The sequence below is a fragment of the Homalodisca vitripennis genome, chromosome 4 (assembly GCF_021130785.1).
Source record: "Homalodisca vitripennis isolate AUS2020 chromosome 4, UT_GWSS_2.1, whole genome shotgun sequence".
Classification (NCBI taxonomy): domain Eukaryota; kingdom Metazoa; phylum Arthropoda; class Insecta; order Hemiptera; family Cicadellidae; genus Homalodisca; species Homalodisca vitripennis.
The window spans coordinates 162,437,970-162,451,286 of NC_060210.1; the positions used below are offsets into that span (position 1 = coordinate 162,437,970).

At 33.0% G+C, this 13,317-nt stretch overlaps 1 protein-coding gene across 1 annotated transcript in view; it reads left to right on the forward strand.

Moving 5' to 3' along the window:
* LOC124360494 (zinc finger MYM-type protein 3-like) overlaps positions 1–6,851 on the forward strand; it is a 71,274-nt gene extending 64,423 nt beyond the window's left edge. Inside the window, 3 exon segments of the mRNA XM_046814170.1 lie at positions 1,603–1,750; positions 2,965–3,067; positions 6,250–6,851. Coding sequence (XP_046670126.1) covers positions 1,603–1,750; positions 2,965–3,067; positions 6,250–6,424 — 426 coding nt within the window. The 3' untranslated portion in view covers positions 6,425–6,851.
* The last annotated feature ends 6,466 nt before the right edge of the window (positions 6,852–13,317 follow it).

The following is a 13,317-nucleotide window of genomic DNA, read 5'->3' on the forward strand; positions in this document are numbered from 1 at the left end:
GAGAAGTTATGAAAATTATAATATATACATAGCAGTTAAACATTGTTCAATAACAAGGGAGAGATATGTTGCACAATGGGTTTAGTTTAAAATGTAATAACTAAATTAAGCTATGTAGCAAATGTATAACAGATTTTTATAATTCTTGTTTCGATATTTAGCTGTAAATAAAATACGAGGGCTATCCAGAAAGTAGATTACATTTTGATATTAACAAAAATCAAAGTACGAAAAAAATTGTATTATGTATATTTGAAAGTGATACTAAAATACTATTTCATCATACAAATTTAGGCATTTATCATAGTCATGAACTAGTTTTGAAATTCCAGTGTTATAAAATTCTGCTGCTTGAGACTTCAACCAGGTCACACCCTCTGGCAGTTTCACGTCGTCATCAAAGCGCTGCGTCACAAACTAAGTATTCATTGCTGGAAACGGGTAGTAGCCACTGGGTGCAATGTCCAGACTGTCAGGCGGATGTGGAAACATCTCACACTTAAAAGCATCCAGGACTCTGATTTGTCGTGTTTGTCGTTACCCACCTTGCATAAAATTTATGGTAACCTAACTTCTGTGTAACAATTTTATGTAACAAACTCCTTGAAATTTGAGGAAAACTAAGAGAGTTGTTATTGTGAATCGTCGGTCTTCTTTAATCTTCTTATGACTTTAGAGACAATTACTTCGTTCACAATGCATGGCCGCCCACTTCGTTCATCATCATGCAAATTAGTATGGCCATTTTTAAACCTAATGCACATTTGACACACTCCACCTTCAGTAATCACTAATCACATCGTTCCCATAAACTTCACAGAGTTGGCAATAAATCTCAATTGGTTTATTGTGCTGAACCAACAAAAACCTTATTACCGACTGCACTTCACAACTCACGGGATTTTCAATTGCCTCACACACTTTAAACTGCTATTGTCAATGCAGTAACGGAGAAATGCCCTGACATCAAAATGGCCACAATAGTCCTTCCCCTAGCGGCTACAGAGCAAAACATAATCTACTTTCTGGATATACTTTCCTAGTACATTCACGTATCATAATTTTATTGAAACAAAAGTAAAAATAACATTACAAAATTAAAGGTTAGTTATTGTTGTCCTATGTAGTAAAAAAAAAATGCAAGTAAAAAATTGTAGAATGTCAAATCTGGTTCCAATTTAAAAAAAAATTGATTTCCGATTTTTGAATTTCAAATCCTAATAGCTTTGTTTAGCCTAAGTATGATTTAGACAAAATGATCTCCAATTTCTGCCATTCTTAAAGCTTTGGAAACAGTTTGAAAACATAAATTTAATCCAGGAATACCACTCTATTTTAAAATGATTTGCAGAAATAACTAGAAATTATTTTACTCATCACTAGTTCCATTTAACAAAAGTATTATCAATGTTATTATAGGCTAGGTGTGCTCTTTGCATACAGTTGGTATGAGTTAGGTATATTAAAAAACCTTGGTCTCCCTAATTTATTTAGTAGACTTCAACTAATTATTTATTGATAAGCATTTTGAATCTATTTCAGAATTAAATCTTTTTAAACAATTTTAACATGTTCTTAAAGTAATTCTTCAAATAATTTCAGAATGTAGAAGAACACCTGATGCTGTCATTTTCTCACATCATGAAGCATTGGAAGAGGAACCCGAATCAACAAGCCTCTGGTGGAGGGGGCAAGGCACCTGGCTCAAGAAATGTTCTATTACGCTTTTATCCTCCCCAAGCTCTGTTAGGTCAGTTTAAGTAATTTTCTGTTATTTCATTCAATTTTCTCCATTTTAATCTATTTCTGTTGTTAGCTAGTTGTTAATAATTTTTCATCACTACTTTTGTATTTAAATACTCAAAAATACTTTTCATTGAAATCACACTTTTCTAGTATCCTTTATAACCATAAAATTTCAAAGGTGCAATAATAGTTTTGTTATCAAAGAAACTTGTTTTTAGACTTCTTTATTTAGTGTATGTATGTGGAACCCTTTATAATCATGGTAATAACAAGGTGGTCCCCTTATTCATAGATGGTATCACGATTGTACCATCAGTAATATAATAACATAAAGCAATGCAGCCCATATCGCGCCATAGAGTTGTTAGTGTGATTTAAATAGTCTGTTCAAGAAATGATATGAGTCAGTCGTACTGTGTGTTCATGTTAAATAGTATAGTTTTATTATTTATTCAACTGGCATTTAACTAGACCAGATGAGAAGACCCAAGAAATGTGAATGGAACAAAACTATTAAGTATTGTTTTGCTAGCCAAATTGCAAAACACATAAACACTACATTTAACAGTATTAGTTGTTATTTGTTTCGGTGTTATGTTGGGAAACAAAAAATTAATTTTTTTTACTCTGGTTTGTTTACATAGAATGTATTTACTTTAATGTGGGCTGTTATAAAAAAAATTTCATATTAATCGAAATAACATATAAAATACTCACCTTTTAGTGACAATGATAAAAGTATGATTTTAGAATTTTAAAATGTTGCTGCCAATGTTAAACAACTTGAAAATTTCTTACGGAAGACCCTATATTTTCTTGCAATTCTGAATATAATAAAAGCAGTTTGGAACATTTTTTTATATTTGGCTCTTTCTTTTTTAACTTACTTGTTTAGGAACTACAGCATATTAGACTTAAAAATAATACATTTTGACATGTCTAAGAATTGTTCTGTGAATAATTAAAAATTTTACTAAAGAGTAAGTGAAATCTCCTATTTAAATGTTCTTGTAAATGTAGTCGTTTTTCAGATACTAATGGTGGCACAGTAAAATGGAAACTCTACATAGAAACTGTACGATTACAATGGCCCATCTAAATATTGTAAATCATTGTCTAATTCATGAGTGTAAAAAGATAAAATAATTAATAACTTGTTGTTTCAAATGAAAATATTATGAATTGAAAACAGTGACAGTATTTAATGTTAATTTTTAGATGATCCAAACTCAAAGAAGAAGAAAGTTTATGAACAACAAGAGAATGAGGAGAATCCACTCAGGTGTCCAGTGAAATTATATGAATTTTATCTGACAAAATGGTAATTATTAACTTAATAATTAGTTTATAATTTTATTAAAAAAAACAATCATTATTACAGTTTTATTAATACATATTCTTTTTAAGAACTTAGTGTTTATTGCTTTTTGCCAGTTTATTATCAGTTAATTAAACATAGTGAAAGCAGAGAGTAATATTAGACCTTATAAATTGGTGTTTTTAAGTTTGTGAAATCTGTACAATTAAATAACTTAGAATATGGGCACATTTTGCAAGAATTGTAAATGATTGATTATGCATAATCTTTTAACCATACCGAATGGAACCATTTTGCCCTAGATTGGAACAATATTTTACCAACAATCTGCTTAACATTCCTGCACTGAAACATTAAAAGATTTAACATTTTTAGTGCCAGGCTTGACAAAATGTTTTATGCTAAAAGCTGTCACATTATCTTTGGAATTAATATACAAGAATTGAAATGTATGGAATGTACTAAACAAAATTTTTACCATAACACTTTTCTTTTTTAATAGTATTTTTATCTGGAAAAAACAATAAAAATTGAGATTAGACTAAATTAACTATTTTAAAAAGTAGACTATGATAGTTTTTAATGTTTTCACGTTGTATAATATAGAGCGTTAAACGGCAATCCAAAGTCATTTAGAAAATATATTAATGTTGTAAATATAAAGTACGAGGGTTCAATAAAGAATGTTTATTCATCCTCATAATTTTGATAGTCCTCAAAATAGTCTCCCTTGTATGCGTTGCACTTATCCCAGCATTTCTTCAAATACGTACTGGAAACCATATTTTTAAGAGGTCTCTCAAAGTCGCCTCCACAGCTTTACTACTGCTTCTGATGATAGAATGCCTCCCACAAAGGCATTTCTTCAAGTTAAGAAATAGAAAAAAATTACATGGGACTAAATCCGGACTATAGGGAAGGTGTGGGATCCACTTCACGTCGATTTTTTCCAAATATTTAGCAGTAACATTGACAGTATGTAACCTCGTATTATCGTGGTGCAGCATCCAGCCTGCTTCACGGAAATGTGGTTTTTTGCGCCTGATAAACTTGTGCCTTTTTTGCTTGTGGTGATTTGGACTTGTAGTGTCTTCAAGACGTCCCTATAGTATTGTCCAGTTACTGATGTGTGTGCAGGTATGACATGATGATAACCCATTCCATGAATATCAAAGAATGAATGACCATAACTTTCCCAGCAGAAACAACCATTTTTGCTTTTGGGGAGTTGGTGATTAAGTAAATTTCCACACTGAGCTATTCTGTCTGCTCTCAGGATCAAAATGGTGTAGCCAGGTTTCATCAGCAGTGAGAGAAAGACATTTGAAAGAAACTCTGGATCTTCCTCTTACATCAACTTTAACTGCTTTCAGTCCTGCATGCTAATGTTCTTTTGTTAAAAATCAACAGTCTTGGAACCCATCCTGAACAAACACGTCTCATGTGTAATTTTTACATTACCAACATCTGAGTGGCACCCAATGAAATTTTCAGTATTTTAGAAAGTGATCTTAGAATAATTTGTTGATCCTCTCTCACAAGTCAGCAGCAATGTTGATGTTTTCTTCCGTAAGAGCAGTAACTGGAGCACTATAGGTTCACCTTCCTTTAAAATTGATTGTTTCCCCTCTCTAAACATTTAACATTTTAAACCACCTTCTAGCTGTGCTGTAGGGAAGAATAAACTCGCCATATGCCTCCTGTAACATTGTATAGGCCTAAGCTGAAGATTTCTGAAGAGAAAGCAGAATTTTAAAGCCACTTACTATTCCTCACATGTTACCTCCATTGTAGCAGTAGGTGATACTGAACAAGTCTCTGAACATGCCTGTCTTTCAATTTTTTTATGGTTTATGCATAAATGTTCTTATACCATAATTATCTCCACATTTTCCTGAAAACATAATGCATTACACATATAGGTTTTTAGTAAAAATTTATTTTTTACTAAATGTTTAAAATATGACTACAAAAAACTCCAAAATTACCTACTATCAGTTTGAGGGTTAATTAAATTTACGATAACAATAACTGTGATGATGGATTGTTGCCCTGGCATTTTTAGTAAGGTTTTCCAGCAACAAAAAAATCTGGGCTGTGGTATCCAAGCAGTGTTAAGAACAGGTAAAACATTGCTGAAGTTTAAAATGGAACTCTCAGTATATATTGCACTTACATGGATGTATAAAGAATTGTAGCTAGAGATTTTATCTCTAAGCAGTCAAAGGATAAACTAATTTCATTACAATACAACCTTTTTTATCCAGGTTAGTTGGGACCAAAGGTGATCTGGATGAACAAAAATTGGAATAAACTTGAAAGTCTTAATAACATCATTGATTATTTAAGGGTCGGTCTAGTTATGCCGTGGCATGAGAATGAGTTATGATATTTTCTGGTTCATCATTATCACATAATTTTCATTGACCTTGCTTGGTTAACATTGAAGAATACACTCTTGATACAGTTTATATGTAGGTCATTGCACCAAAAATATTGTGAGTCTGAAACCAATCATTTACTTCCAAATTTATAATTAACGTCTTGTAGGCCTACCAGAACATTGTTAACAACATCTAATGTAGCTGTTTGTTGTATAATGCAGTCTGAACCGGTTTGGTTTAGTGTGTCGTTATAATATTATTACTGCTCAGTAAGAAAGGAATCTCACAAGGTAGGACATTACTCGGTTTAGGGGTCAGAGGTGTGAAACTGCTATCCACGAGATTATGACTGAAGGCCTATAAGGATGAATCCCTTTTAGTGGGCAACAACACCCATTTAAAGTCCTGCAAACGAAGGCTCAAAATATTGACTTTACAAGGTGGTGACATCACTTATGGCAATCTGTTGCATGAGCCAGTGGTCGTGTATCTTAAGTGGCACCTCAATCAATTGTTGGCACATCCATACTCGTACCTGCCTTAAGTAAATCTTTTGGGTAGTTCGATGTTAGGACTCTGAATTTGTGTGTGTGCATGTTGTGTTGTGCATTTCTGAATGGTGAACATGCGTTAACACAAAAACAAACTATGCAGGAAATTCAACAAACATGTTTTATTAATAAATATTGAACTCCATTTACTTTATAAAACCAATCTGGATAACTGAGATATCTGGATAAATTATATCTAATTAGTTGAGGTCGTACTATATTGTTTCTTAATAATTTTCAAAATTTTCAGCCCAGAAAGTGTCAGGACTCGAAGTGATGTGTTCTACCTACAACCTGAACGGTCGTGTGTACCAGACAGTCCAGTTTGGTACTCTACCATGGCTCTCAGCAAAGAACTGCTAGAGAAGATGTTAAATAGAGTAAAAATGGTCAAAGAAATCAACATAGCTATGCTTACTCCGTAAATTCTCCACCAGAAAATACCTTTGTCAAGAAATAAGAATATGTTTGATTCTAAATCAATCACATGAACATCCCAATCAACCAGTTAAAGACATTTTATGCTTAAAAGGTTGATTTTGGAATAAAAGTGACGAGGTATAAATTAGTTGATACCACCAATGTATAATTTTTGTATATTTCATGTGTATTTAAAATACCTGTAAGCATAAAAAATATATTAATATTACTTGGGACTTTGTATTATGTTTTACTAATGTATAAATATACATGTATTTAAGTAGTAATTATAGCACATAAATTCTTGTCCCTGTTATAAAACTCCACCTATGAAATGAATCCTCAGTTTTGTATTTTTATTCTTTTTTACTTGTAAGAAAATGCTTTTACCATTATAAATAAGTTTTATAACAAAATAATTTTGAATTTCTATATGTTTTTATTAATTAGTCCTTTTATTCCCTCTTGCATACAAATTAGGACTCAAATCATCAAGATACATGACTATATTCTATACATTGAATACACACAACAGTAAATCTCAAACTAAATTGGAACACTTAGTAAATAACAAAATTCACATTTAATACAGTTTTTTAAAAAATTATAACTGAACATAGCTTAGGCGTACAACTTTTAGTAGTTGACATGTCCTTCCTTTTTTGTGTTGCTTATTGACATCTTTTCAACATTGATACAATTGAGAATGGGTCTCGGGGAAGAACAATCGTAGTTCCACACAAAGAGATTTCCAATATTACATTCATTAAGTTTGAAATTAGTTAGTAACTTCAAAATAGGGATACAAAATTTGTACTATGCTTTTTTTGTTGTAGTACATTACTTATTTACATAATCACAACTTTAAAAATACACTTCATGTAATTCAATACGAAGAGTTAATTTCAAAACAAAAATATGTCAGGACCTTGATTTATATTTGGCACTTAGCCTTCATGAATTAGTCGGTTGTCTGCATACTCAATGTAATCTTCTCCTTATCCATTCAAGGGCAGGAAACAGTGAGATGTAGAATGCTTGAGAGTTGGCATTTGTCAAGAACTGTTTAAAATTTAGTATACCTTTTTTGCAGATTTAATGGAAAGTTTTCCATTGTAAAGTTTTTTTAAAAGTAATTTTAGTTCATAGACTTTCTTGACATCTTTTTATTTGTGTCTGGTTACCAAAGAAAACAGCTTTCAGATGTGTAACACAAACCTGGGTTTCTTTTGATCAATTTTTAAAACTGATTAATCATGTGGGAATAATTTTTTAACATACTCGTATATCCCATATAAACAGTTTGTCCAAATGTCAAACTAGACTTCTTTGGCACAATCAAAGACAGTAAATGGTTGGATTTTATTTCTGACGACGTTCTATTCTTGGTTGTTAGATTTTGCATTTAAAAAGCTTGGCTACTTTGGTATTATCCGGATGCCCTCATTTTTGGAAGAGCTTTTCTTATTGGGGTCTTAAAAAACTAAATTATTTGAAAGAACAGACTTTATTTGACTTACTGTGAAAATCACATGTCGTTTTGAAGTTCAGGCTTGTTTTCTGTCTTCCAAAAGGAAGTGATATTGGTTAAGAAAAGGAACTCTGTCACTATCTACTATTTATTTTTACGCAATATAAGTAGTTAAATACATACATATGTGTTATTAATATAAAAATTAAATGAGCACTTGCGTGATCTGAGCTTCAATTTGGGAGGCAGAAAACTAGAACTAATCGTCATAATGACATGTAATTTTCACACTAAGTAAAATAAAGTGTTTATAATAAATTGGTCCTCGGTAAAAAAAACATCCAAAAATAGTGCCCTCCTAATAACAATGGCTCATCCTTATCACACTCCACTTAAAAGTGAAAAAAACCTTTTAGAAAAACTACTTTTATAGTTAACATAAATCTCAGATGTGAGTAGAGGGGAGCAAACTGGATTTCCCTTCCCCTATGTGCCTGTTGTTGCCCATTAGCTCCTACCTTTTCTCTATTATAACTAGTTGACTATGATCTTTTTTGCCTGAATAATATTCTTGAACCACACTTCTGAAGTAGATCAATGGATTTTGGATGAGTTCATTATGGCTTCTACTGTGAAGAATATGAGCCGATGTCCTTGGCTCATTTGTATTTTTTTTTACAAATCCAACTTTATGTCCCTGAATTGAACAAAGGTTTGAACAACATTTGTTTGAGAATAGTAATGTTTTTCAATCGCCAATAGAATAGTTCTTGGAGGATTTTGCCCATTGTAAATCTTTTATACACTGCCTTGGTGAGAAGTTTTTCTACAGTAAGCTTTTTAACCAACTTTCAAAAGCCATCTTTTTACTTTACTAATATGGATATTAACTCCACTTGTATTTATTTCTCTTCCTAAATTTACAGCTCATAATCTGAAGTTAATCAATACTTTTTATTATCAATAGGTGGTCCATTTGGGGTGTTGTTTTACGTTTATGACCAGACTTTCCTTTTCTTTTAGGCTAAAAAGTCAGTGTTGTTAAACGCCTTTATGATTCTATTAACAGTGTACAACTATATTACATTGAAGGAAACAGGATTTTTCCGGACGGATTTTGTTGCTATCATTCAGTGGTACAGTACAATCATTAACACTAGGTCTCGAGATCTGCAATCTGACCTATTCTTCAAGTAAATGACTAAACTTAAATTCTATTTGGTTGGTCAGTTAGTACAAACCTAATGTGACCTGTATTCTGTTCTTAAGTTTGAATAATTAGTGTTTGGATTTTATTAACTGCATGTTCTAGAGTTAGTGTGCATGGAATAGACACAGAACATGACTGTTGTGGTTCCTGACTTGTGCGTTTCACAACACTCACCAATGAAACGCAATGTTTGGTTTAGTTTAGATGATTGTAGTCATGCATTAGTTGTCATTTACTTGAAGAAGAGGTCAGATTACAGATCTAAAAACTTAGTGTTACTGATTGTATTGTATCACTGAACAAAGGCATATATTCAGAAAAATCCTGTTTCCTTCGCAATCTTTTATTGTCAAAAACAAACTTCAGACAAAGAAGTACCTTACATTCTTGAGCAATCTTCCTTTTTTACATGTTAGTGTGGTACGATAATGCAATACTTCAATCAAAATCAATCAAAATCCTTTATTGCTCAAAATAACATTTTCATGCATTAGCAACGTCATTAAAGTATACACACAGGGCTAGCTTAAGTAACTTATTACAGTGTGTTACATGTTATGCTAAGTATACATCAAAGAAAAAAAAACAAAACTATATTTAGTCTACTATTTACAATTTATGCAAAAAATCCTGGACACTGTAAAAGGAACCGTCGATGAGGAACTGTTTTAAGTTATTTTTGAACAAGGTTAAAGAACAATCCACCTTTAAAGCATCTGGAAGTGAGTTGAAAAGTTTAATGCAGTTGTAAGTTACGTGTTTTTGAAAAAAAGAAGTAGAATGTTTTGGAACTGGAATGTTAAGCCGGGTTTCTAAGTGAATAATCTGAATTTGTGTTAGCTAGTGTCATAAAGTATTCATTCTTTTTTAAAAAAACCAAAGATTCATAAATAAATATGCATGGGAAAGTAAGAATGTTGTTGTTTTTAAATACATTTCTACAAAGATTGATGCCTACTTAGCCCAAAAATAATCCGCAAAGCTTGCTTCTGCAATTTAAAAATGAAATTGGTTCTGCAGTTCCTTCCCCAAATGGGAACTGCGTAAACAAGATGAGAATAAAAGCAGCCATAGTACAAAGTTAGTAGTAGTTGTGAATTAGCGAAAGAAGCCAATTTTCTCAATGCAAACAAACACGAACTTAGTTTTTTTTACTATTTTATTGATATGCAATTCAAATGTCAGGTTTGCAGTCAAGTTGAAGACCTAAGAAGCTCACTGAGTCCACACATGATACCATGCACTCCCCTAGCATTACCTGTAAGTTGTCCACAAAACTACGTCTAAGTGTGAAATTCAGAATATGGGTCTTGTCTGTGTTCACAATCATGGCCATTTGAGGTAAACCATTGAAGAAGAGCATTGGATTCAACAAAACCATTGATCTCTAAATCCACTTGATTGTGAGCTGTGACCAAAAGAGATGTATCATCGGCAAAAATACAAATATCTGACTTTTTGGTGCAATGTCTAATATCGTTAATAAATACCAAGAAGAGAAGAGGACCTAACACGGACCCTTGGGGGACTCCCATTTTAATGACCAGATCATTTGAACACTTTCTTCTTAAAATACCCTGGCTGTCCACAAAGCTGATTTCAACTCGCTGAGATCGACCGCAAAGATACGATGCTATCCAATCATGAGCTTCACCTCTGACGCCCAGCCTCTGTAGTTTACTTAACAGTAACGAATGGTCAAACTAAATCAAAACGCTTTGCTTAAATCGACGAAAAGGCCCATAGCACACATTTTTTTATCTAGAGCAGTAACTACTTTGTCAATAAAAACAGAACATTGCGTCAAGAGTACCTTTTTGTTTTTGAAACCCAAACTGATTACGGAACAAAATATTGTGCTTGTCAAAGTGTGATAAAAGTCTAATTGAAAAAATTTTTCAAACACCTTGAAAATGTGGAGAGAATTGAGATCGGCCTATAGTTGTTACACTGCTCATTGCTAGCCTTTTTATAAAGAGGCTTTACAATCGCAACTTTTAGAAGTGAAGGAAATGAACCAGACAATAAAGAAAAATTTATCAAATGAACTAGTGGCTTTGTAAGTAAATCTATACATTGCTTCAGAAGTTTGGTACGATACTTCGTCAAAACCTACAGAACTACTTGGCTTTAAGGATAGAACAACATTCTTTAACTCAGTCTCATCAGTAGGGAACAGAAACAGCGAAGAACTCACTGAAAAGTTTGTTAGACAAAAGATCCTGAGCCGTGCTGGTCTTAGCATTTTAACTTCTCCCCCAGGCTTACAAAATAGTCATTAAAAAGACATTTGCCTTAACAAAAGGTTCATCCACAGGAGTTCCCAGTTGAATCCAAGATTCTTCCAATTAAGTTCGTTTTTGAACTACTTCGATTCGTATTTTCATTTATGATGCTCCACATCGCTTTAGGTTTGGATTGAGCATTTAGAACATACCCTAAAAACCTTCTCAGATTTGGCTGAACGAACTGAAGCTCTAAAATCTTTCTTTAGTTTTAAATAAAAACTGCCTTCTATGGTCAAGATAATCAAGATCTCTGGTCTGTCTGTGTAAAGATAACAGCTGCCGTCTTACGCTCAATAAACTGTAATCAAGAACAATCTTACATGTAGGCTTTCGTTTAATAATTTTTTTCCTGCGAACAGGAAAGGCCAAATCCATATAGTATAGCAAAATTGAAGAAAAGGCCTTATACTTACCGTCAGGTGTTGTCGAAGAAAAAACATCGTCCAAGTTTCCTTATTTAAAAAATTACTAAATGTGGACACATTGTTGGCACTAAAATCGCGCTCAAGCTTAAACTTAACTTCAGAAGATGCATCACAATCAAGAGCCAGAGGACAATTCTACTTTTTGAGCCTTATGATCAGAAATTTCAGTTTCTAAAACATAAGTGTGTATCAGGGATGGAGCGATATCAGTGTAAACATGATCAAGAATTGATTTAGATCCTTTAAACTCTCGGGTAAAAACATGTACTGTGTTTTCTTAAATTAAAAGAACTCATCAAGCTTAGAATTTTATTAGTAACCAGAGTAGATTCAGCTACATTTACATTGAAGTCTCCCAAAACAATTGTAGAGCAATTCTCCCCGACGATCCCGGATAAACAACTGTATGTAAGATCATAAAATTTGTCAAAAGCACTCCCATCTGGAGAAGGAGCCTATACACTCCCAAAACCAGAAGAGAACCAGGTCCAATATTCACACTAACTGCGGCCAACTCACAAAACGCCTTCTACACAAAAATCGACTTACATCTATGACAGTGAAGTTGAGAGAATTTCTTACAAGCAAACACACACACCACCCCTGTTAATAGTCGAGCGACAATAGGACGAGGCGATTGTTAGTTCATTTAGATTAACCATGGAGACATCTTCATTTTTAAGGAAGTGTTCAGTAAAGCAGACTATGTCCGGCTTTTCCAGATCAACCAAAACCTCAATGGAAATCAAAATTGCAAATAAAACCACGTACATTTTGATGGAGCAATCGTAAAGTTCTGGATTTATTTTCGGATTGTCTTAAGCAAGGAGTATAAGAGGGAGGCACTATGGCTGCTTTATCAGTCTGTCCCCCAATTTCTAAAAAAATACTCGAGTTCTTTTCATTGTGTTTTGATTCCAAATTTACATGTCTCAATGCAGAAGTTTGACATGCTTGAGAGTTCCATTTAAACGTTTGAATTTCAATGTTTTCTGTTGGAAACTAAAACTGGTATTTGTTGTGGAGTATTCAAAACCGTGGGGAAAATCAGACTACTTAATTGAGAAACAATTTTTCTTTTACCTGAATAATTAAGATGCAAGCCATGACTAGTGTAGAACCTACGGTCAGCCAGTAAATCAAGAGCTAAAAATGTACAATGCTCAAACCTTGACGCAAGACTTACCAACTCATCATTTATTGTTTTAATAATACCATTCAGGGAGGGTTTGTCAAACCTAAGAGGAAGGGCTACAATAATTACCTTAAGTGCAGTAGTATTCATGAGTAAGCCCTCCAACTCACCAACAATATCCTGTTCACAGTGTCCATTATTTACAATATCATTTGTACCCGCAAAAACTATTAAAAGTATCATTCGAGCACATGGGCTTTACAACAGTTTTATAGTCTTTAATTTACATGTTTTAGCGTCCCATTTGGTTTGAAATCTACACAAAAATCATAGTTTGGGGGACAGTTGGACAGAAACAGCCCACTTAGC